The 21,527-nt window shown below is 41.1% G+C and overlaps 1 protein-coding gene across 1 annotated transcript in view; it reads left to right on the top strand.

Annotated features, from left to right (window-relative positions):
- The window catches only part of LOC121737812 (attractin-like protein 1), a 33,306-nt gene extending 21,068 nt beyond the window's left edge, over positions 1-12,238 (top strand). The window contains exons 16-26 of the mRNA XM_042129520.1: positions 518-622; positions 4,534-4,613; positions 5,003-5,156; positions 5,499-5,734; positions 6,087-6,250; positions 6,812-6,958; positions 7,683-7,905; positions 8,875-9,085; positions 10,368-10,473; positions 10,906-11,123; positions 11,938-12,238. Coding sequence (XP_041985454.1) covers positions 518-622; positions 4,534-4,613; positions 5,003-5,156; positions 5,499-5,734; positions 6,087-6,250; positions 6,812-6,958; positions 7,683-7,905; positions 8,875-9,085; positions 10,368-10,473; positions 10,906-11,114 — 1,635 coding nt within the window. The 3' untranslated portion in view covers positions 11,115-11,123; positions 11,938-12,238. The remainder of the gene's footprint in view (positions 1-517; positions 623-4,533; positions 4,614-5,002; positions 5,157-5,498; positions 5,735-6,086; positions 6,251-6,811; positions 6,959-7,682; positions 7,906-8,874; positions 9,086-10,367; positions 10,474-10,905; positions 11,124-11,937) is intronic.
- Positions 12,239-21,527: the final 9,289 nt, after the last annotated feature.

Raw genomic sequence — 21,527 nt, 5'->3', positions numbered from 1 at the left:
GAGTGAGATAGACGACTCAGTCTAAGACGACCTACACAGGTACGCGTGATTCTCAGCGCTCGAATATAGCTACGAACGCAGGCGTGAGACGCACTACGCTCTCTGTCTGAGACGACCTAAACAGTTACCGCGCCCGTTCTCGCAGCTCGAGCGACTGAGACACCCGGTGTGTGCGAGTGAGATAGACGACTCTGTCTAAGACGACTCTGTCTAAGACGACCCACACAGATATGCCTATGATTTGTAGCTCGAATATCGATTTGTCTGACGTAGCATGTGCGCGTGAGCGGGATGCAGTCGTAACTAAATTGGAAGAATCGGGCCTAGGCTGAAATGACCTTAAAATTGAAAAAAGTTGTCGCTTTCATTGTCTGATATTCGATCGCGGATTCTTGGAAATTTATTGTTATTCTATTGTTGTCGCGGTCATCGGCGTTCTTATGGGGCAGTGATAAGTCACACAGTCAACAGTGCAAAAAGTATGAAACTGTAACAATTCATCATTTTTATTCAACAGATGGCGCTGTCGGTGGAGGAGTGCGGCGGCAGCGAGACCTCGGCGGTCTGCGGCCGCTACCACTCCTGCGCCGCCTGCCACGCCCACCTACACCGCCACCCGCACGTAAGTTGCCACGCCCATCCGCCCATTTGTGAAGGAGTCGTAATCCATTCGGGTCGCAGTGACGTGAAGAGTATATAAACCTTTTTAGATACAAAAAAAGAGTTATATGTTTGACGTATTATTATTAGCGACCCGTCGCGGCGTCGCACGGGTATTAAATATATAGCCACTGAAAAAATTTATTAAAATCGGTAGCCTATGATCCTTCACGTGGTCTACTTATTATCTGTGCCAAATAATAGAAAAATGGCTCCAGTAGTTCGCGAGATAAGCCCTTTCAAATATTTTTTTCCGTTTTTTCCACATTCTCCTATTAGTCTTAGCGTGATAAAATATAGCCTATAGCCTTCCTCAATAAATGGGCTATCTAACACTGAAATAATTTTTCAAATCGGACCAGTAGTTCCTGAGATTAGCGCGTCCAAGTTAGCCCAACAAATAATTTTCCCCGTTTTTTCAACATTTTCCTCTATTTCTTCGGTCCTATTAGTCTTAACGTGATAAAATATAGCCTTTAGCCTTCCTCGATAAATAAGCTATCTACCACTGAAAGAATCATCAAAATCATACAAATTAAAGGGAACAAAGGGACATGAAGGAAAAAAACTGTGCTATATAATATGTATAGATTATGCGTAGCACAGTAGCTCCTTTTTTTTTTAAAGAGGGGAAATGCATTACGCATCCCCCGCCCCCTCGGGGGAAGGGGCAGGGGTATGTCGGACTCCCTCCGCAGAGGTTTACCGACTAAAACCCCCCCATGCCCTCGTCAACGCTACACGCAGAGGAGCGGGATCGCAACGCATTCAACCGCGTTCTCCGCAACGGCACCACATTTTGCTGCGGCAGCTCTTGCCGCCGCCTGCCTTCACCGAGAGGCTCCCCGGGCATCGGGGGAGCCTTTCTCCTCGGGGCCTATGTTATGGGCAGTGATCCCCCTATCAGCCGCCCACAGGCCTAGGCTTCTACCTCCATAGCGGGGGCGACTTCATTCACCCCGGCCTTATCGGCTCCAGGCCGCTTCCGCAGCCGAGCCTTGTAGGGAGCCTTGCGCTTCTTCCTCGCGCCGGGCGGCTTGCTAGCTGCTGTGATGCAGCCGTTAGCCCCCAGCACGTGGTTGCTCTCTTTGCTGAGCTCGGCGCAGAAAAAGCAGCTGGGCTCCTCCGCGCAGTCGGCGGCCTTGTGCCCCGGCTTACCGCAGCGGAAGCAATTTCTGCTACGGTCTACCAGGGACTGGCAGTTCGACGCCAAGTGGCCGGTGTCAAGACATCGGTAGCACCGCGTTGGCCTCGCAGCCAGCAGCACCACCTTCGTCATGACCCAGCCTACCTGCAGTCGCCCAGAAGCCACCAGCTTCTTGGCAGCAGCCGTGGGGACGTGGAGCCACAAACTTCGCGCACTCCTCCAGGACTCACCGTAATTTTGCCCGACCGGATGTCGGTGGCCGGGCAACCACCTTCTTTTGCCGCCGCCTTGGTGACATCGGCGGCGGTCGCTGCGTCGTCTATGCCGGAGACGAGCAATTCGGCTCTGTTGTTGACAGGGCGGCCGATTCTAACGACGTCCCTGTCAAGGACGTCCCTCATCCTGTTAGCGAGGGCGTCCGCCTTCTGCTGGGCATCCTCTCCGGTTACCTCGAGTAATCGGGCACCCGTCCTCGCTAGCCGGAATCGAACGTTGTTCGTTGCGGCCGAAAAGGAAGATCTTCCGACCGAGCGAGATAGCATATTCGGTCAGGCCGAAGCCCACTGACATCATTTCAGACGTTGTATATATCTTGCCGTTCTCCGAAAGTTCGATAGCGCGATGCAGGAATGTTAGGCGAATTGTGGGTACCGCCACATCACTCCCCCCCGAAGACCTGTGGTTTTCTTCGATGCGCTTGTGTTGTCAGGTGTGGGCCGAAGCTACGCGTGCAATGACCAGGAGAGGGATTCCGTGCTCTGCTTGCTGACTGGTCGTTGTAGCCTATGGCTGCCCCGTTCAAACCAGACGCGGGTTCGACCGGCGCGGACGCCCAACGCGGCTTATGGTCGAGGCGACCCGGTCATGCTTGATGTCTGCTGACGTGGGCGGGGAGTGTTGATGATGATTGATGTCCAGAAGGATGCGTGTTCTTGTCGGGGTCACCAATTTAACGTTGTCAGTGGCGGCCGAAAAGGAAGATCTTCCGACCGAGAGAGATAGCATGCTCGGTCAGGCCGAAGCCCACTGACGTCATTTCAGACGTTGTATATATCTTGCCGTTCTCCGAAACTTCGATAGTGCGATGCAGGAATGTTAGGCAAATTGTGGGTACCGCCACACTTGTTTCTCTGGTTGATTCCTACCTCTTCAAGATCGATCCGGCTCTTCGCCTCTTCTAAGATAGAAGCGTACGTCACGCTCTGGTCCACTCTCTTCTCCAGCGTAAGAGTGATGGCGGCTGACTTGAGCGGACGCAGCTTTCTCCTCTTCTTCTTCTTGTTCGGGGCGGCTGTGGATGTGTAGCCACCCCCTTCTTCTTACCCTTCGGACCCACCGTGGTCCAAGGGGTCTCTGTATGGGGGCAGCTGGTGTTCGCTCCCCCTTGCGCCGCCTCCTGAGCGGCCGCTTCTTCTTCTTCCTGGCCTTTTTAGGCCTTGGCACCGTGGGTGCAGCAGAGGCCTCTAGAGGGGCCGATGCAGCAACTGACGGTTGCGTCCTCTTCTTTGCCGGTTTCCCTTTCGCCTTCTGCAGAGGAGGTCCCGGCATTACTTCCTCGATCGGCCTTATGTCAGACGCCAGCGTGGGTCTTCGTCTCGGCTCGGGCAGAAGACGGTCCTCCAACCCAGCGAGTCTGGCCATTACAGACCATTTTGATGGTCGCCACCGATTCTTTAAGGTACCTCACGTAGGTACCCTTAAGATTAGAGGACTTCGTGGCGACCATTTCAATGGTCTTCAGCGAAGTCTCCATCGTCTTCATTAGATCAGCGCCTGTCCGCTCCAAAGCCTCTTCTCGCGAAGGAGAAGAAACGGGGAGACCGGAGTGGGAGGAGGCGCAGCTGATGGTCGCTCGCGTATTCCTCGCCTCCCGCGCTGCTTCCACGATCTCTTCCTCGGTTTGTAGCCGAAGGACATCTTGCCTATTAAAGACATAAATGCCGGTCGTTGGAGGCCGGCCGCATCCTCTCTTAGGTTTAGGCACCGCCCCCTTGCTGAGGGGCGGTGCCATGTCATCATCCGAGCGCCTCTTTCGGCGCGTCCTGTACGAGAATGCGGGCAGGCCCTCGGAGTCCAGCGACATGCCAGACATTTCGCTGGAGTCCGAGAGCAAGTCCTCGCTGACCAGTCCAGGAGTGTCTCGTTGGGGTATTCGAGTCGGGGGCGGCATGAGCACATCGCTTGTCAGCAGGACACGCGGAAACTCTTTGTCGCCCCTCAACTTCTCAGTCCGTGGCTCCGCCGCCGGCGCGGTAATGGGCGCCGGCTTCGGGCTTTCGCGCTTCTTCGCGCCGTCGTCTCCTCCTAATGCCGCCAAAATGGCCTTCTGCCTCGCCGCCTTAGCGGCCTCCGATTCCCTCAACGCAGTTTGTGCCGCCCCCGTATACGTGCGGCAGACAACCTCTTTCGAGGATGTGCGGAATTCCCCGGCCCCTGAGGGACCGGGACCCGCCCGGGGAGTATTTTTCAAAATGCGTTCTTCCATCTTAAATCCCTCCGACACCCCTGGTCGCGGGCCCGTTCTTCATACTGCGGGCGCAGCCAAACACACACAACAAACTCGCACACAGACACTCGCCCATACCGGCGTTCAGCCACCCCTCCCGTGTCACCGTGAAAAGGCTCACGATGGCACGGGGGAGGTGCCCAGGGACACGACGTGGACGGACCGGTATCGCCCCCAGCACAGTAGCTTCTAACCGGATATAATATGTTTTATTTTACAGGGAAATGACGATAGTCGTGCGTGTTATTGGGACTACGACTCGGTGAAGTGCAGGCCGGCCAATACTACAGTTGATCTCAGGTAGTTTTCTCAAGTAATCGCTTAAATAGTATTATATAATATAGAAATAATTCCTTTTTATTTGATCTGAAAAAATTTACATAGCGAACAATTATTCAAGGCAATCTGACATTGGAGTCGTCATATGACAGACTCGGGTCAATTCAGACCGCAACTCGACGCGTAGAATGTAGATGCATTTCTAAATTTGTATGGATTTGACAGGCTTCAATTGCCTGAGGCGTCATGCAAATCTATCAATTCAGTTCAAATTTAAAAATCCATTTACGCGTTGCGTTGCGGTCTGAAATGACCCGTTATATGCTGTATAAATACTTTCATATAAGTAAGAGTGAAGAACTATAATTATAAAACAGTCAATTTCTAAAAATATAAATATAACGTTACAGGGGTGTCAGTGGCGTATCCAGCGTCGGTCTGTCGAGTGTGGGAGGCCCCGGCGCGGGGGCGTGCAGCGCGGCGTGTTCGACGTACAAGACGTGCGCGAACTGCACTGCCGAGGAGTGCATATGGTGCGCGTCCGCCGCGAGATGCGTCGACAAGGTGCGTACACGTTTGCGTGCAGTACGCAACTGCGTACAGAATTGTTGAAGAATGTTTTTTTTTTTTTCGTTTATTTCCTTAAGGAGAGGAGTTAATTAAATATTAATGTAAATGTATCATTAATAACACAGTCAATAAAAAAAATGGGGAAGACCATGAGACCAACATTGGGGAAATGATCTAGGATGTTTCAAAGCGATAAAAAATCAACAAAATAGATATTATAAGAAGAGAAAAAATAACAAAATAGCATTTATGAAAATCAAGGGTTGTCTGCTAGTTGCAAAAGTGCAATATTAAATTATTCGTTTTAGATTAAAACTTAGTTTTCTTTTTCATCAGAACGCGTACGGCGCATCCTTCCCGTTGGGCGGGTGTCGCGCCTGGTCGACCAGCGGGTGCGCGGGGGGCGGGGCTAGCGCGGCGGTGGCGGGGTGCAGTGCGCACGCTTCGTGTGCGGCGTGCCGCGCGGAACCGGCGTGCGGCTGGTGCGACGACGGCGCAGGCGGCGGGCGCGGTGCGTGTCTTCCCGGCGGAGAGCGGCGCCCGCACCACCCGCACGTGTGTCCACACCGAAGGTACGAGCGTCGTCATGGTTTCAGGTTTTTTTTTATCTTTTTTATTTTACAGAGGTTTTAACACTCAGTGTCAATGTCAGCCTCATAGGTGAACACAGTGTTCCCTACATAAGGGACAGATCCAAATAATTATATAAGGTTTCAGGATTGAAACGCGACCAAATAGTGTCCTATAGTGTATGTTTTTTGTTGTGATTTATATGGCATTTAAAATTTCAGCATTATAGCTCATACCGCTAGATCAACACGTACTTTCTCGAAGATTTTTTTTTTCAGAAATGAAACATTTTTAATTTATATTTTTGCCTGGAATAAAAAGAATTTAAGTTAATATAATTATTCTGACACACAGATGGCACTTCACCCGCTGTCCAGCGTGCCAGTGCAACGGGCATGCGGTGTGCGACGCGTCCGCTCGGTGCGTGCAGCCGTGCGGCGCGCGCGCTATCGGGGCTCACTGCGAGCAGTGCGCGCCGCAGCACTGGGGCTCCCCGCTCAACGGTGGCGTATGTCAGCGTGAGTACGGCGTGGCATATTGTATATAAGCGGCATAAATATTGTAACGTGTTGTACGAGACTATTTTAACGTGAGCACGATATGGCATACTGTTGCGGGTGATTATTTTTTTTTATAACTTTGTAGTAAGATTATTCAGCAGACTAACCTAACCTCACAGTCTACAGATAATACTCGTACAACTTGACGTGGGAGAGCCATGCTTCGGCACGAATGGGCCGGCTCGACCGGAGAAATACCACGGGCTCACAGAAAACCGGCATGAAACAGCGCTTGCGCTGTGTTTCGCCGAGTGAGTGAGTTTACCGGAGGCCTTTCCCCTACCCTTTTCCCTTCCCTACCCTCCCCTATAATTACCCTATTCCCTCTTAAAAGGCGGGCAACGCACCTGCAGCTCTTCTGATGCTGCGAGTGTCCATGGGCGACGGAAGCCCTTTATTTTATAAAAAAAAAACTTTGCGATCTAAAGCCCAATTTCACCATCGTCTGTTAGTTGAAATAGCTCGTTAAAATGTTATGCCCTAAATTGGGATCTAAATAAAATACAACTATTTTTGCAGCGTGCGAGTGCAACGCTCAAGCGGTTGCGTGCGCGGCCGACACCGGGCGATGTTTCTGCAGCACCAAGGGTCTTGCCGGCGACCGCTGCGACAAGTGCGACAACACCAACCACTACCATCCCGACCTCTATAATAAGGGATGTTATTGTAAGTGGCATAAATATTAGTTGAAATCATCATTATCTGGTAGTTCCAAGAGATTTTTGTTATCATTATTATTTTGGGAACCGAAGGCTTAGGATAAGCTCGGAAAGCAGGCACTAATCTTTCGTTACTGCGACTGCGATTCCGTGGGGCTTCTTACTCCTTTTTGAATTGCGAAAAATATATGTATAAAAAAGAGGCTGTGTTCTTTACGAACAGGACGCACGTTGTTCTGCTCCTGGTCTGGCGACGCGCGACAACACAAAACAAAACAATGCAAACAACAAGTCTCACTTTATCTCCTATTTGTAGTTCCGTCAAAACACCGAGTTCAACGACACAACGCCCAAACGATTAGAGTTTATAAGCCGCCGACAATATACAGTGTGTTTGTGTAAACACCGTTATCCTTGAAACCATCAAATGAGACCGTCAAAATGAACAACTTTTTCTATGAGAACAACGCTGGGAATTAAAAAAAATCCGTCTACATACCCATACAAATTGCCGATCCGGGCATCCGTATGGGTATGAAGACGGCTTTTTTTTAGTTCCCAGCATTTTTCTCATAGTAAAAGTTGTTCATTTTGACGGTCTCATTTGATAGTTTCAAGGATAACGGTATTTAGATAGTATATTTTTAGAAAATGTCATTTTATTCGTGTTTTAACCAATACCGAGCAAACCTCGATCAAATAACTAGTATTTCATAACACTTTATTTTCAGACGATCTCGCCGTGGACTACCAGTTCACGTTCAATCTCTCCAAGAAGGAGGACCGGCACCTCTCCGCCATCAACTTCCGGAACGCGCCGGTCAAGCCGGACGTGGACGCGGACTTCAGCATCACGTGTTCGGCGCACGCACGCATGAACCTCACCGTGCGTACGCGCACGCATCCCGAGCGGACGCTCTTCAGTGATCTCAACTGCACCAACTTCAGATACAAGTGAGTGGGCGGGGCTTGGCGTGATCATTTCAAGGAAACGAGTGAGTGGACGGGGTTTGATGTGAGTGGGTGGGGTTTGGTGTGAGTGGACAGGGTTTGGTGTGAATGGCCGGGGTATGGTGTTAATGGGCGGGGTTTGGCATGTTTACTTCAAAATCAAATCCCGATCTAGCCCTCCAAAGTTCTGTAGTACCTATTTTATATACTTAACCATATATTGGCCAGCGCTTATGACGTCCAAAATCGATGATATACTATTGATACTTATTTCGTTCCGGAACCTATGCCAGTGCGTTTGACATATTAATATTGTATCATGATTTTGTTAAGATGTCATTATAATACGTCACACTTATCTAACTAGTGGTACCCTATTTAACTACATCCCTAACCTACTGACATAATTCGGCGTACGCAAATTGTGTTTACGCAAATTGCGTTTACGCACATGTCGTGCACGTTATAAATATGTTAAGATTCAACTTGCTATAATTGGAACGAAGTTCCTTATCGCACGTTTGGCGCAAAGATGGTTAGACAAAACGATATTAATTGACTTCGACAATTTTTATTAGTACATGGGGCAGAGGGCGTTGATAGTATTCCTGTGCGTCAACTAGATGGCGTTTTTTGAGAATAAACAGCGACGCGTTGTTAGTATTCCTGGGCGTCAATAGAATATGGTGTTTTTTTAATATTTTTTTTTGAGTGCATATGTAACATAAGAAACTTCGTTCCATTCGGGTGTCCCTTGACACCTCTCAAGTTTTTTTCAACTTTTAATGTGAAAAATGTATTATTCTTATGAATGAAGTTATGACATGAAGTTATAAATTAGTCTACATATTTAGCTTCCTGACTGAAAAGTAACATATTTACATTACGTATTTATTTCTAAATATATTTCATTATTGCGTGCTAATTGTAGTACACGAATGTGCGAACAAACAATAGATCTTTCTATTACAGGTTCGCGAAGTCCGAGCACGCTTTCGGCGTTGAGGACAACGTTACATTGACGACATTCTTCGTCTACGTGTACGACTTTCGACCGCCGCTGTGGATACAGATATCGTTCTCGCAGTACCCCAAACTGAATCTACAGCAGTTCTTCATAACTTTCTCGTCGTGCTTCCTCCTGCTGTTGCTGGTGGCTGCGGCGTTGTGGAAAATTAAACAGGTAAACTATTCAAGTTTAAAGATTTTTTAAGGAAAGAACATTACATTAAAGTTATCAATAAATTAAAAAAATCTGAAATTAAATAAACAAAAGGCCTTTTTATTTATTTATTTATTTGGTCTGCCAACAGGTCTACATCTTATAAAAAACTTATTTCACTAATATTACAACACGAACCTTATTGAGGTGCAGACCCAATTACAGGCAGACTCAGCATGCAAATAATATAATATTTATAGCGAAATTGCTTTTATGAGGTCGATGATGACAATATCGCACATTAAGTCGGGTAGGGGATTTCTGCTAGCACTCGCTTAAAAGGAGCAAGTTTGTGAGCGGTAATGTCAACTGCCTGGACGTCCACGTTCAGTTCCAGGAGTTCCTGAGCCTGGACGTCCAGAGAGGGATTCTCCAACGCAGTTGGTACCCTCCTGGGGTAACAAATTGTTTTTCAACTGCGGCATTTCTAGGGGGGTAGGGGATTGGGCCACCGGTAAACTCACTCACTCGGCGAAACACAGCGCAAGCGCTGTTTCACGCCGGTTTTCTGTGAGGCCGTGGTATTTCTCCGATCGAGCCGGCCCATTCGTGCCGAAGCATGGCTCTCCCACGGACAACACGGACGGACCCTATCGAAAGCCTTGCTAAAATCCATATATATATAGCATCTACTTCTAAATTCTTGTCTACAGCATTACACAAATCATCAATGTATGAACTAAGGTTAGTTAGGGTGGACATCCTGTTACGAAATCCATGTTGTTCAGATTTTAATACCATATTTAGATGATTGTTCAAGTGTGGACAGACCTAGTACTTTGGCAAACACGGAAAGGAGGGCTGTTGGTCTATAATTTTGTATATCCCTAGAGTCACCTGATTTAGGTACAGTCCTTAAAATATAATAATTATTGTTTCCCTGCACAGTCAAGTTTTGTAGGAAATAGATAGGAGACATCGTGAGGAAACCCGCACATAGTTGGTCCCATACGTATCGACTAGTTCTTTCCTCTGGACTAGGCCGACTATGATGCGAGAATGCTGTATGTGCTTGGGCAACCATAAGGACATTTAAATGTTGTCCCAGGCACTACAGTATTTGAGGAGTGGTTACTACGTTTTGAAAATACTTTATAAATAGACAGATTAGCATAAATAGACAGCATTAAAAAAAAAGGTGGTTTATTATTTTATTAAAAGCTGTTATGATCGACTTTTTTTTGTCTGTACACGGCGTTGTCTTGTAAGAAGTAAATTTATGATTTTTAAACATGTATTTCAGAAATATGATCTATACAGAAGAAGGCAACGCCTGTTTGTTGAGATGGAGCAGATGGCGTCGCGGCCGTTCAGTCAAGTCAGCATTGAGCTAGAGAGGAGTGGTTCCAGTACGTTGTTTTAATTATCTATACTATAATGCAATCTAACTACAAAAGTAACCGCGGTACTATACTACTATGACCTGTCTTGGAATTGCGAAAAACTCTATAAATGCAAAATTGTATATGCATTTTTAAACGGGCAAAATATGGTCCACCAGTCACCACACATTCCCAAAACTATGTCGTCAGGATCAACTGTGGGAAACCAACCACGAAATACCTTTGATATAAACTCAGGGGTGCCTGTCTAGTTCGAACAATCGACTTGGGCCCAATTTCACCAACGACTGTTGAAGGTAACGCTCGAATCAGTATCACGTTACCTCTTTCGTTTTTCATATGAATTATATTATTTTAACAAGCTATTAACACTAAGAGACGTTGGTGAAATTGGGCCTTAAACTTTTATTGTTTTATTTTTAACACTTGTATTTCCAGGTGTGAATGGCAGCGTGGGCGGTCCTCCCGCACCCGTCGCTTTAGAGCCGTGTGCCGGCGGGCGGGCGGCGGTCCTGTCCCTCGTGGTGCGGCTGCCGACGGGCGGGACGGGCCGCGCGCCGCCACTGGGCGGGCTCGCGCTCGCCTCCGCCCTCGTCACGCTCGGCCACCACCCCCCGCCGCGCACGCATAAACGACGCGCCCGCTGATAGATACACGTACGTATACGCACACGGAACATACACGCACATACGCTCGGCCACGCCCCCCGCCGCGTATAATATTCGTAACTAACACGCACACAAATTTTATAATAAGAGCTCGTGATGCTTGGCCACGCCCCCCGCCGCGCACGCATAAATGACGCGCCCGCTGTTAGCTACACGTACGTATACATAACTTACACGCACGCAAAAGTACTATTTTATACGTTGGGTCACGCCCCCCGCCGCGCACGCATAAACGACGCGCCTGCTGATAGCTACACGTACGTATACGTAACATGTACGGCCACACCTCCCGACGATTTTTAATAACTTTTTCGAAATGAACTATCAGAGAAGTTGATTCCTAGGCAGTTGGAGGACCTACGTAGTTTGGTCGCGCTATCTTTCTTTTTTGTCCACCCCATGTTCCCAGTTTATCTGGGGTCGGATCTCCCTGTACATTTGCGCCAGAGTTTTCTGTTCTGGGTTGTCTTAGTAGTTAGGCTTTCCTGGTCCATCTCTCTCTTGATGTTGTTCCACCAGGTTGCGGGTGGTCATCCTGGTCTGTTGTACACATTTGGTATATTGAGGACTTTCTTTACGGCGTAGGCATCGTCTCTTCTTTGTAAGTATGTGACCATCTCAGTCTGGACTTTTTGACTTTTTCCACAACAGAAGCTACCCCAAACGAGCCCCTTATGTACTCATTTGCGGACTTTATCTATGCGGGTTATGTCAAACCCAACCAATTATAAAGTTACATTTTATTATAAATATATTTAATTAGTGTAGATTTTAATTTACAACATTGTATATTTTGTTTCAGATGGAGACACCAATGTAAATAGATGTTATATAAGTCATGTACATAGAGGTGCGTTGCTCAAGATACATGTAAAATACTCAACGATACATACGTATATGGATTATGGCCCAAGCATTATCGCTAAGTACGCGACGCGAACTGAAGAAATAACGACTTGACCTATATTATAACCATGCGTCACGTCTACGATATGTTAGGGCGGCTATAGTCCGGCCGCTAGTTAGAGAAAAAGTTTCTCTCGTGGAAGAGTTTAACGCTAAACTTTATACAAGACGAGCTTTTGCCCGCGGCTTCGCTCGCGTTAAGAAGTATTATTATATACAAACTTTCATCCCCTATTTTAACCCATTGGAGGTAGAATTGATCAAAATCCTTTCTTAGCGGATGCCTACGTCATAACATCTACCTGCATGCCAAATTTCTGCCCGATCGGTTCAGTGGTTTGGGCTGTGCGTTGATAGATCACCATGTCAGTCAGTCACCTTTGAGTTTTATATATATAGATATTGTTTCTACTGGTTTGCGTGAAAACCGACAGCATAGTCGTGTGTGAAAGAGACATGTAACATTAGGTCTCGTTGTTAGGTGATCGCACAGTTATCAGCACGTACGCGCCGAACGCGCCGCATTTTAGAACTCGTTGTATGAAATAATGCGAAACCTCGCACATTCGTCCGCTCCGTACGCGCCGCATTTCGTGTACTGTGCGGTACGCCTACGGCGCGTACGGTGCTGACAAATATGCGATCAGCTCTAAACTTCTCTCTATCATGCGGCCGTACTATAGAATAGTTTAAGCTTATTAAAATCAGTTCGAAATCTCCGTCTTTTAAGTCTGCCATCGATCTAAAAAGACACATGCATTTTTAATATTTAACGACAATATTAATAATATTTTAAATCTTATAGATTTTAGTTACTTTATTATTTTCGAGATGTATGAAATCATTTTTAGATTTTTCCTTTTTAGTCCTGACCTTTTTTGCCACTCTGATCTCAACCTAGACTCATTTTACTGAAAAGTATTCTTCTATCTTAAGCCTATTAAATATATCATTGCCCTATAGTTTTCCTCTTTTGCTCGCATACAAAAATATTGGTGTCCCATTTCTACATCTTGTGTGAGCAGGATACCAATATTTTCATGCGTGTGAAAGAGAAAGCTAGCTAAGATCAATAGCCGAATTTATCTCTATCCAACGACCAGACTATAGCTATTTACATAAATCCAGAGTATTTGTTTACACAATGCTAGCCTAGCTAGAGCTTTGCTAGTCAAGAAATGAAAATTAAAAAGTTGTGGTAGTTATTTCATGTTGAAAGTAACATCAAGTTCAATAGTACTTTTTCGGTATGCTAGCTGTACTATTTTTAGTAATCAAATATCTTCTTATAAGTTATACTATCATACATAAAAGAACATTTCAAGTATGACTATAAAACATACGGTCTTACCACAAAAGATTTAAACATCTATTGAACAGTCGTTTTGAGACCATTATGTACTGATTTTTTTTCTAATCAACTGTTCAACAGGTGTTTTAATCTTTTATAGCAAGACCGTTAGTTTTTTCGAGTGTTGTTAGTAGCTACTAGCGATACTGTAAGTAATGTAAGTAGTTCTTACATTAGCTCGACTAGCGACAAGCATTGTGTAAGCAAAACATACATCACGCAGTAAAATCACAATAATTATTATTTCTATTTTAATCAAGTCAATTTATTTTAATATAATAAGCGTATGTATACATTTGTATCTCAATATACATTGTAAATATATAATATAGTGTATCAAATATAAAGCGGGGTCACTGAACATGTAGAAATACAGCTATGGACTTATGGCTGCCTTTCTCTTTCATTCACACTTGAAAATATGACAAAATCTATTCGTGTATGAAAGGAACAAGTAGCAAAAGATCGATGGCCATTTACTTGTTCGGTGACCAGGCTATAGTCTGATCAAGAAATATAAAAATAAGGAAATGTCAAATTTTTTACCACACTTTTTTCTTCGCTCGTCACTTTTCTGCGTTGTTTTTAAAATTAAAATTACAGAATTCTCTTAATATGTGAAAAACAGATGCAAAGAAGAAATAGAGTATTGGGCTGAAAGAGTCAAATTATCATAATCAAAGAGAATGTCATATACTACATCATAATGAAATAGACCTTAAAACTTAAGAAAAATAAAATTGTTGTAAAAAATTTGACATTTATATTTTTAATATTATTGATTACACTGCAACTGTTTAGTCGACCTAGCGTTTAGTGAGATCTTCCGTTTGAAAGATTGCCAAAATAAAATTATAATGCCAACTATACACAGCTAGACTGTAACGCGGACTTTTTGTATTTATCACACACTGTAGCACTCAGAGACGAATATTAATTACTTAGCTGTAATTAAATGAAGATTTTGATTCTTCATACATTATCTGTCAAACTCTTTAAGGCTCCACACAGGTGCGTTATTAACGGTCGATAATATTGCATGCGATATTGCGATAATGCGTCCCGATTCCTTGCACACAGTTGCGTTTTTATCGTCCGATATTTCTTACTAGAGCGCCGATATCGCAGGTGTGTGTACGGTCGTTTGCGTCCTGAATCCTGATACAAAACATTCTAGAACTCATATCGGAATATCGCAGGACGGGGAAACGCAACGTCCTACTTCCATTGCGGCGTTATTATCGCAGTAGTGTGTAACTACATGACCATCCTAATACAAAATGAACTGAAAAGTGAAAACAGATATCGCAATAATGCATGCGATATTATCGACCGATAATAACGCCCCTGTGTGGGGCAGCCTTGATTAAATTGAAGTTTCATAATAATTAAATGTCTCTGAGTGCGACGAATTTTGTTAGTATATTCCACTTGTATGTCAATAAATACATATTTTGTGATGTCAGTCAGTTAAGGACAGATATAGTCTTGACTTAAATTTGAAATGAGTCGTCTGAAATTGACCAGTGACGCGTCAGATTTTTTATTTGACTATTGAAGTATGAGTACGGATGCGTTATTGGTGAATTTTGTTATCGATTCTGACGACTAACTTTGAAATAAATTCTAATAAAATATATACTTATAATTTGATAAATAAATTAATAAATGGCTGAAATCAAATATTCGATGATACTTTTTAAGTTTTTATGTCATATAATAAAAAAAATAGTGAATTTCGAAATACTTTAGTCGAAACTTTTTTTGCAACACGCCTATAATTAATATGCAGCTATGTAAAAATATATAACAATAAAAATGTGGATACAGTTCGACAAGGCTGTTTATGAACGTGGCGAGAAAAGGAACTAACGCTTCTATCATACAAAAACGTCATTTTTGACAGTTCTCCTTTACCAGCAGCGCACATTGACATCATTGACATATTCATATAAAGCCTTGTCGAACTGTACAGATAATGCAGCTAGTCCCATTTTGAGGTTTTTCGGACAGTGGTATAGATGACACGAAAGCATTTGAATGACATTGTCAAACAGATATCAGCTGTCAAATGACATTTTACAAGATGGCAACATTTCTGGTTTTGGGGACGTGCATAAAGCCTTTAATATAAGACATGACCGGATCTAAAAACAGCATTATAAATATTCACTCAGCCTTTATTTGATTATTTAAGGTTAGCTGTCTTTTTCCAACCATAAGATGACAATATGCCAGACAGACAACAGACAAGACAAGAAAGAATCTCACTTTTTATTAAGACTTGTTACTGCAAATAGCTATTGGTCATAGATTTAAGGTCTTACACTGCCAGTATAGACTGTAGTAGTTTAGTGATAAGAGTTAGGTACATAGAACAAAAAACTAGAGGGGATGCGTAAAAATGTTATTTGTAGGCTATACAGGTGTTACGAAATTTATGTGAGAAAATTTCATGACGTTGAGAGTTTTACATAGAAATATGGGAGTCCAAAGTAACACTTTCAGAGCTGCTACTTTCACGGTGAACTCTATGCAAGACACACATTCACTCTAAAATACACTCTAAATTATTGTTTTACTCACTTAGTTTTGTTACATTAACATAGAATACAAGAATCACATCACATAAGGGGGATTTTCTTCCCCTAATTAATTTAAAAAAGGGGGGTGATATAAAGAGGAGTGCATGCCTGTGTTTAGACAAAAGGGGGATCTTATGCCCAAAATTTTTGATCATAATTTTAGAGTAGTATTAAAATGTTTATCTACCAATAGCAATATATATATTTAATCTTATAATCTTATTTCATAAAGTTGAGTCTCCATTCTATATTTCATTGAAACAGGCTACACTTTGTGCCATCCTTCGGTGTCATAGTTATATCGGTTTAGTATTATGAAGTAACCTTGCAGTATTAAACTATCCATGTGCTTCTACAGTATTTACGATTGCAAAAAATGTTTCGACTGAAAGTTATTTGAATTACATAAATGGTGGGATATGTAACTCAGGATTTTATACCCAGTGGGTAAAAACGGAACCTTAATATTTATATTATTTTCCTCTACTCGATAAAATAATGTTATTCTGATAAGTTCTGAGTAGTGTAAACGTGTTTTGCCAGTGGCATTTTACTAAAAAGACCTTTACTTTTCAACTGAATTTTGTCTGATTAATATTTTCATATAAAAAGGTATGGGGCTGCAATCCCCCTTTAATTATTACTATTTTAGTTTTTGAATACGCCACTGGCTTTTTGCTGTATGGTTGTATGATTTGTATGAACAATAATTATAGTTGATGTCTATTTTAACACAAAAATATTCCGACCTACACACAACGACCTATTTCATGTCTAAAAAGTGAACATAAGAATTGAGACAATCTTCGATAATGTCTTCTCATGTATTTTCGCAAGATTATTCAATACAAGGAAGTTTTTAAGTTTTAATACTCTCGAGAACCAACAAAACTACAATGGAATATTTAGTCATCACTTTATTTCGTTTAAAAAAAATGGCTGTTGTATTTGTACAACGTCGGTTAGTTTTAGCTAGCTGTCTAATATTACGTTTTGTAATGCAGAGATTTTTATTAATTAGTATATAAGGTAGTTACACTTTTTATATGGACATCGCTTAGATGCACGTTTTAAGAAATCCTTAGCTTCAAGAATTATTTGATTGAAATCTAACGGAATATTCACCTAGTGAAAACGGAGTGTGACTCCCCTCTACTATTGTTTTGAAACTACAGAAATAAAGACTAGACTAGTTTATCATATTTTTGTATTTTAGCGTTAAATTATATATTTTAAAACTTTTATTGTACTGAAAGTATCCATAAGATATAATTTTATTTTAAGTAAATCGCCAACTTTAGGTGATAAGAGAAATGCCCCCTGGTTAGTCCTTACTTAATGAAAATTATTAAGGCAGTCATTTTTAAATTCGTTTTTAGAAATCACATATTTTTATAATCTACATAATTTTCTGTTTAATGCATTTTAGTGAATCTTTTCTTTATACGCTTATTCCTAACACATATAACATTAAAATTATGTATGTGTAGTAGCATTATTTCAAAAGCAATATCTACATTAAATTTTTTAGAGAAGTAATATTTAGCTCATTTCACTACCTCGTTTGACGTTTTGCTCATTACAAGCAATACTTGTGCAGCTTTTACTTTTGATTGTGTATTTAAAAAATCATGTTTTTGGGTGTTGTATGAAAAGTAAAATGTGTTTTTCAACTTTAAAGTGTATCGTTGGTTCAAAGTTTAAATCGTCAACATACATTGATCATTTTTTACAGCAGATAATAATATCCGTCATCTGATATTTGTTATGTAAAAGTGTTTTTTCACACACAGTCACTTGCTTAAACATAATAAACTTTACTTTCAACCAACGAATCAAAAAAACTGATGTATGATGGGTGTAATAAAAATGAATACAACAGTATTCATTTTTAGACAACAATATCTTTCAAGAAACATCTTGAACCTAACTGTATTCTTATTTATTGTTTAAATTTATTTACCATCCCGTTTTTATTAAATTTTGCTGTCAATGATCTTTTTTAATTGATATATTAATATTTTACAATTTTTCCTCTTATTAGTCACCACATAGTATGATTAGTATGTTTTCACTCTTTGGTATTTTATTTTTAGCACATCTCTAAGCTTAAGACTGTAATCTAAAAATAATTCTTATGTAATATTTTAGTTTAAATGCTGCTATAATTTACCATACTTTTATTTTTAATAATTATATTATTGTTAAGTTAATCACAATGTATTGTCACCAGCTTATAAGTTAAAATTGTGTTCTTTAATTTTAGTCAACGTAAAAGACTTTATTCTGGTACTAAGTCAAATTGCATTCGATAATTTTATTTTACAGCGAAAGTAGAAATCAAAAATGTATAGGATTTAACATTGCAAGGGCTATTCATAAAAGCATATTTTATATCATATAACACACATGATTACTAAGTACTAAGCCCGTCGAAATTATGGAATACAAGTTGGCTAATTAAACTATACCTAATTTTTTCAAACGCTTTATTCCTTTAAACATAATATACAATTCATTGATTAGCCATTTAATTACCACATTGAACAATTTTTTAGTTTTAGTTTGAAGTGTAAATGTAAGAATGAAATAAAACTTGACATGTTATTCGAATTGTATTATGAAAATGAGAAATGTTAAAATTTATTTAAACGTATGTAAATTTGCTTTTATTGTAATGTAAGACTCGAAATTACGACCGCAGCGTTGGAAAAGGGGGAGTGGAATTTTACATTTGTAATATCTTATACTGCATGCTGTTAATAATGTAAATGCTGAAAATATTAATATTAAGTCGGGGGAGTACTAGCCCCAATTAAAACTCACTCCCCCTTTTAGGGGGATTCCGTGCCCCTATTAAGTGCTTTCAGTTGAAGGCACTGTGTATGCTAGTTGTAAAAACGATGTAAATATCCTGACATAAATTATTGTATTTCATAATAAAATTTAACAGATCGCATTGTTTGAGTTTTATTTTGTTTGATGTAATTTTTTCCTAAAACGATATATTTTGTAGGTATTTTTGAAGAACTTGTTTTTGCGCAACTTGTTTGGCGAAAAAAAATTGTGGGTAGAAAAAAACTTTTGTTGGTACTTAGTAAAAAAATGTATGTACGTAATTAAAAAAATCGGTAATTTTTCCCAGATTAATAAAAGTACAAAAAAGTGGGTATGTCTGGAAAAAATGTCTAAAAGTACTAGGAACACAGATTTAGCCAAGAGGTAGGACTACAAAAAAACAATGGTGGGTAGTCTACTAAAAAGATAATTTGCGGGTAAGTCAGGCACTCATTGGTGGGTTATATAAAAAAACATTTGGGGTTGTAAAACGTAGACAAACGCTGCTGTCATTAAATCAAGAATGATAAAATATCAGACAAATAGAACTGGGTATAACTTCAAAAAAATTACTTAATTTAAAGTACTAGGAACACAAACAGCCAAGAGGTGAGACTACAAAAAAAAATCTTATAAGTGGGTAGTCCGTTAAAAAATATTATGAAGGTAGTCAAGCTACAAAAATATATTTCGTGGGTAGTTGAACGCCTGCCCGCGAATATATTTTTGTTGTACTAGGAGCACAGAAATAGCCAAGAGGTGCGACTGCAAAAAAATCTTTGGTGGGTAGTTTATTAAAAAATATTTACGGGTAGACAAACGCTCCTGTCATTAAATCAAGAATGATAAAATATCAGACAATTAATAGAGTTAACTGGGCATAACTGCAAAAAATGACTTAACGCTCCGTGCACCACGTGAATAAAAGTTACACCGTGCACCACGTGGGGTCTGACAAACCCCAGACGTACCAAAATTTTCATAACTTTTTTAATAATCGCGTGATTTTTTTGACGCTCTATGTAGCTGGGATTAAGACATTGCATTACCGTTCGGCGGCAGTAGTTTAGGATTTTTTTCACCGATGCAACGAACAGACGTACACAAAGTGCGCTGGGGTCCCACAAACCCCACGTAGTTCAGGACGTCGTTAAAAAGTTGTAAGTATAGACAGGGTATTGTGAAATGTGAAAAAATCTATTTTTCTCGCATATTTGAATTCATTTCGATTTAATAACGCACGGAGGGTTAAAGTACTAGGAACACAGAAACAGCCAAGAGGTGGGACTACAAAAAAATCTTATAAGTGGGTTTTCAAATCAAATCAAATCAAAATTGTTTTATTTCTGAATAAATTTAAAATAAATGTTTTCAGAAAGTCCTACATGATGCCTACCACCGGTTCGGGAACTAACCCGGCGAGAAGAACCGGCGTAAGAAACTCGCACGGGGCCCACTTTTTTACCAAAAAAAGTGAGAAAAAAAATTAATCTTTTAAAATAAAGTTTACAATTTTGTAACTAAATATTATATACAATATCCACATACATAATTGTAAGTCCTATAATAATGAAGAAGTAGCCTTGCAAGAAGCCATCCTACTCCCAAGGTGTGCCATCGTTTATGAAATCATTGACCTTATAATAGGCTTTGGCACACAAACGTTCTTTAACTACTTTTTTAAATTTATTAATGGAAAGATTTTGAACGTTTTCTGGGATTTTGTTGTAAAGGCGTATACATTGACCTTTAAAAGATTTACTGACTTTACTAAGTCTGATCACCGGCATATCTAGCTTGTGCTTATTTCTAGTATTCCTAGAGTGAATGTCACTTTTAACTTTAAATTTACTTATATTTTTTCTAACATATATTACATTATCCAAAATGTATTGAGAAGCAACAGTTAGAATACCAATTTCTTTAAATTTATCTCAGAGATTCTAAAGCAGACATTTTATAAATAGAACGTATGGCTCGCTTCTGCAGCACAAATATTGTATTAATGTCGGCAGCGTTTCCCCATAAAAGGATTCCATATGACATCCTACTATGAAAATAACTAAAATATACTAATCGTGCCGTATCTTCGTCAGAAATTTCCCTAATTTTTCTGACTGCATATGCTGCAGAACTGAGCCTACCTGCAAGATTAACAATGTGAGGACCCCACTGTAATTTACTATCAAGTGTAATACCTAAGAATACAGTGTTGTCTACCAAATTCATCTTCTCATCATTTAATACTACATTGGTTTGGACTTGCCTAACATTGGGCAAAGTAAACTTTATACATTTTGTTTTACTAGAATTTAAAAGTAAGTTATTAACATTAAACCAATGTACTATTTTTGAGAGAGCACTGTTTACCTCGTCGTAGTTCGACTGTTGTCGCTTCACTTTAAAAATAAGTGAAGTGTCATCAGCAAAAAGCACTATCTCATTATTATTATCCTTAACTAGATAAGGTAAGTCATTTATATAGATGAGAAAAAGAAATGGGCCTAATATAGATCCCTGTGGGACACCTAATTCTATTTTGGTTCCTTTGGACCTTTTACTATTAACCTCAACCCTTTGAGTCCTATTTTTAAGGTAAGAAGTCAAAAGGCTGAGAGCAGAGTCTTTAATTCCGTAGTGGCGCAATTTCCTGATCAATGTAGCATGCTCAACACAATCGAAGGCTTTGGAGAGATCGCAAAAAACACCTAA

The sequence above is a fragment of the Aricia agestis genome, chromosome 21, assembly GCF_905147365.1.
Source record: "Aricia agestis chromosome 21, ilAriAges1.1, whole genome shotgun sequence".
NCBI classification, from domain to species: Eukaryota; Metazoa; Arthropoda; class Insecta; order Lepidoptera; family Lycaenidae; genus Aricia; species Aricia agestis.
Note: the sequence above shows the minus strand (reverse complement) of the source record. Positions and strands in the feature narration are given on the sequence as shown.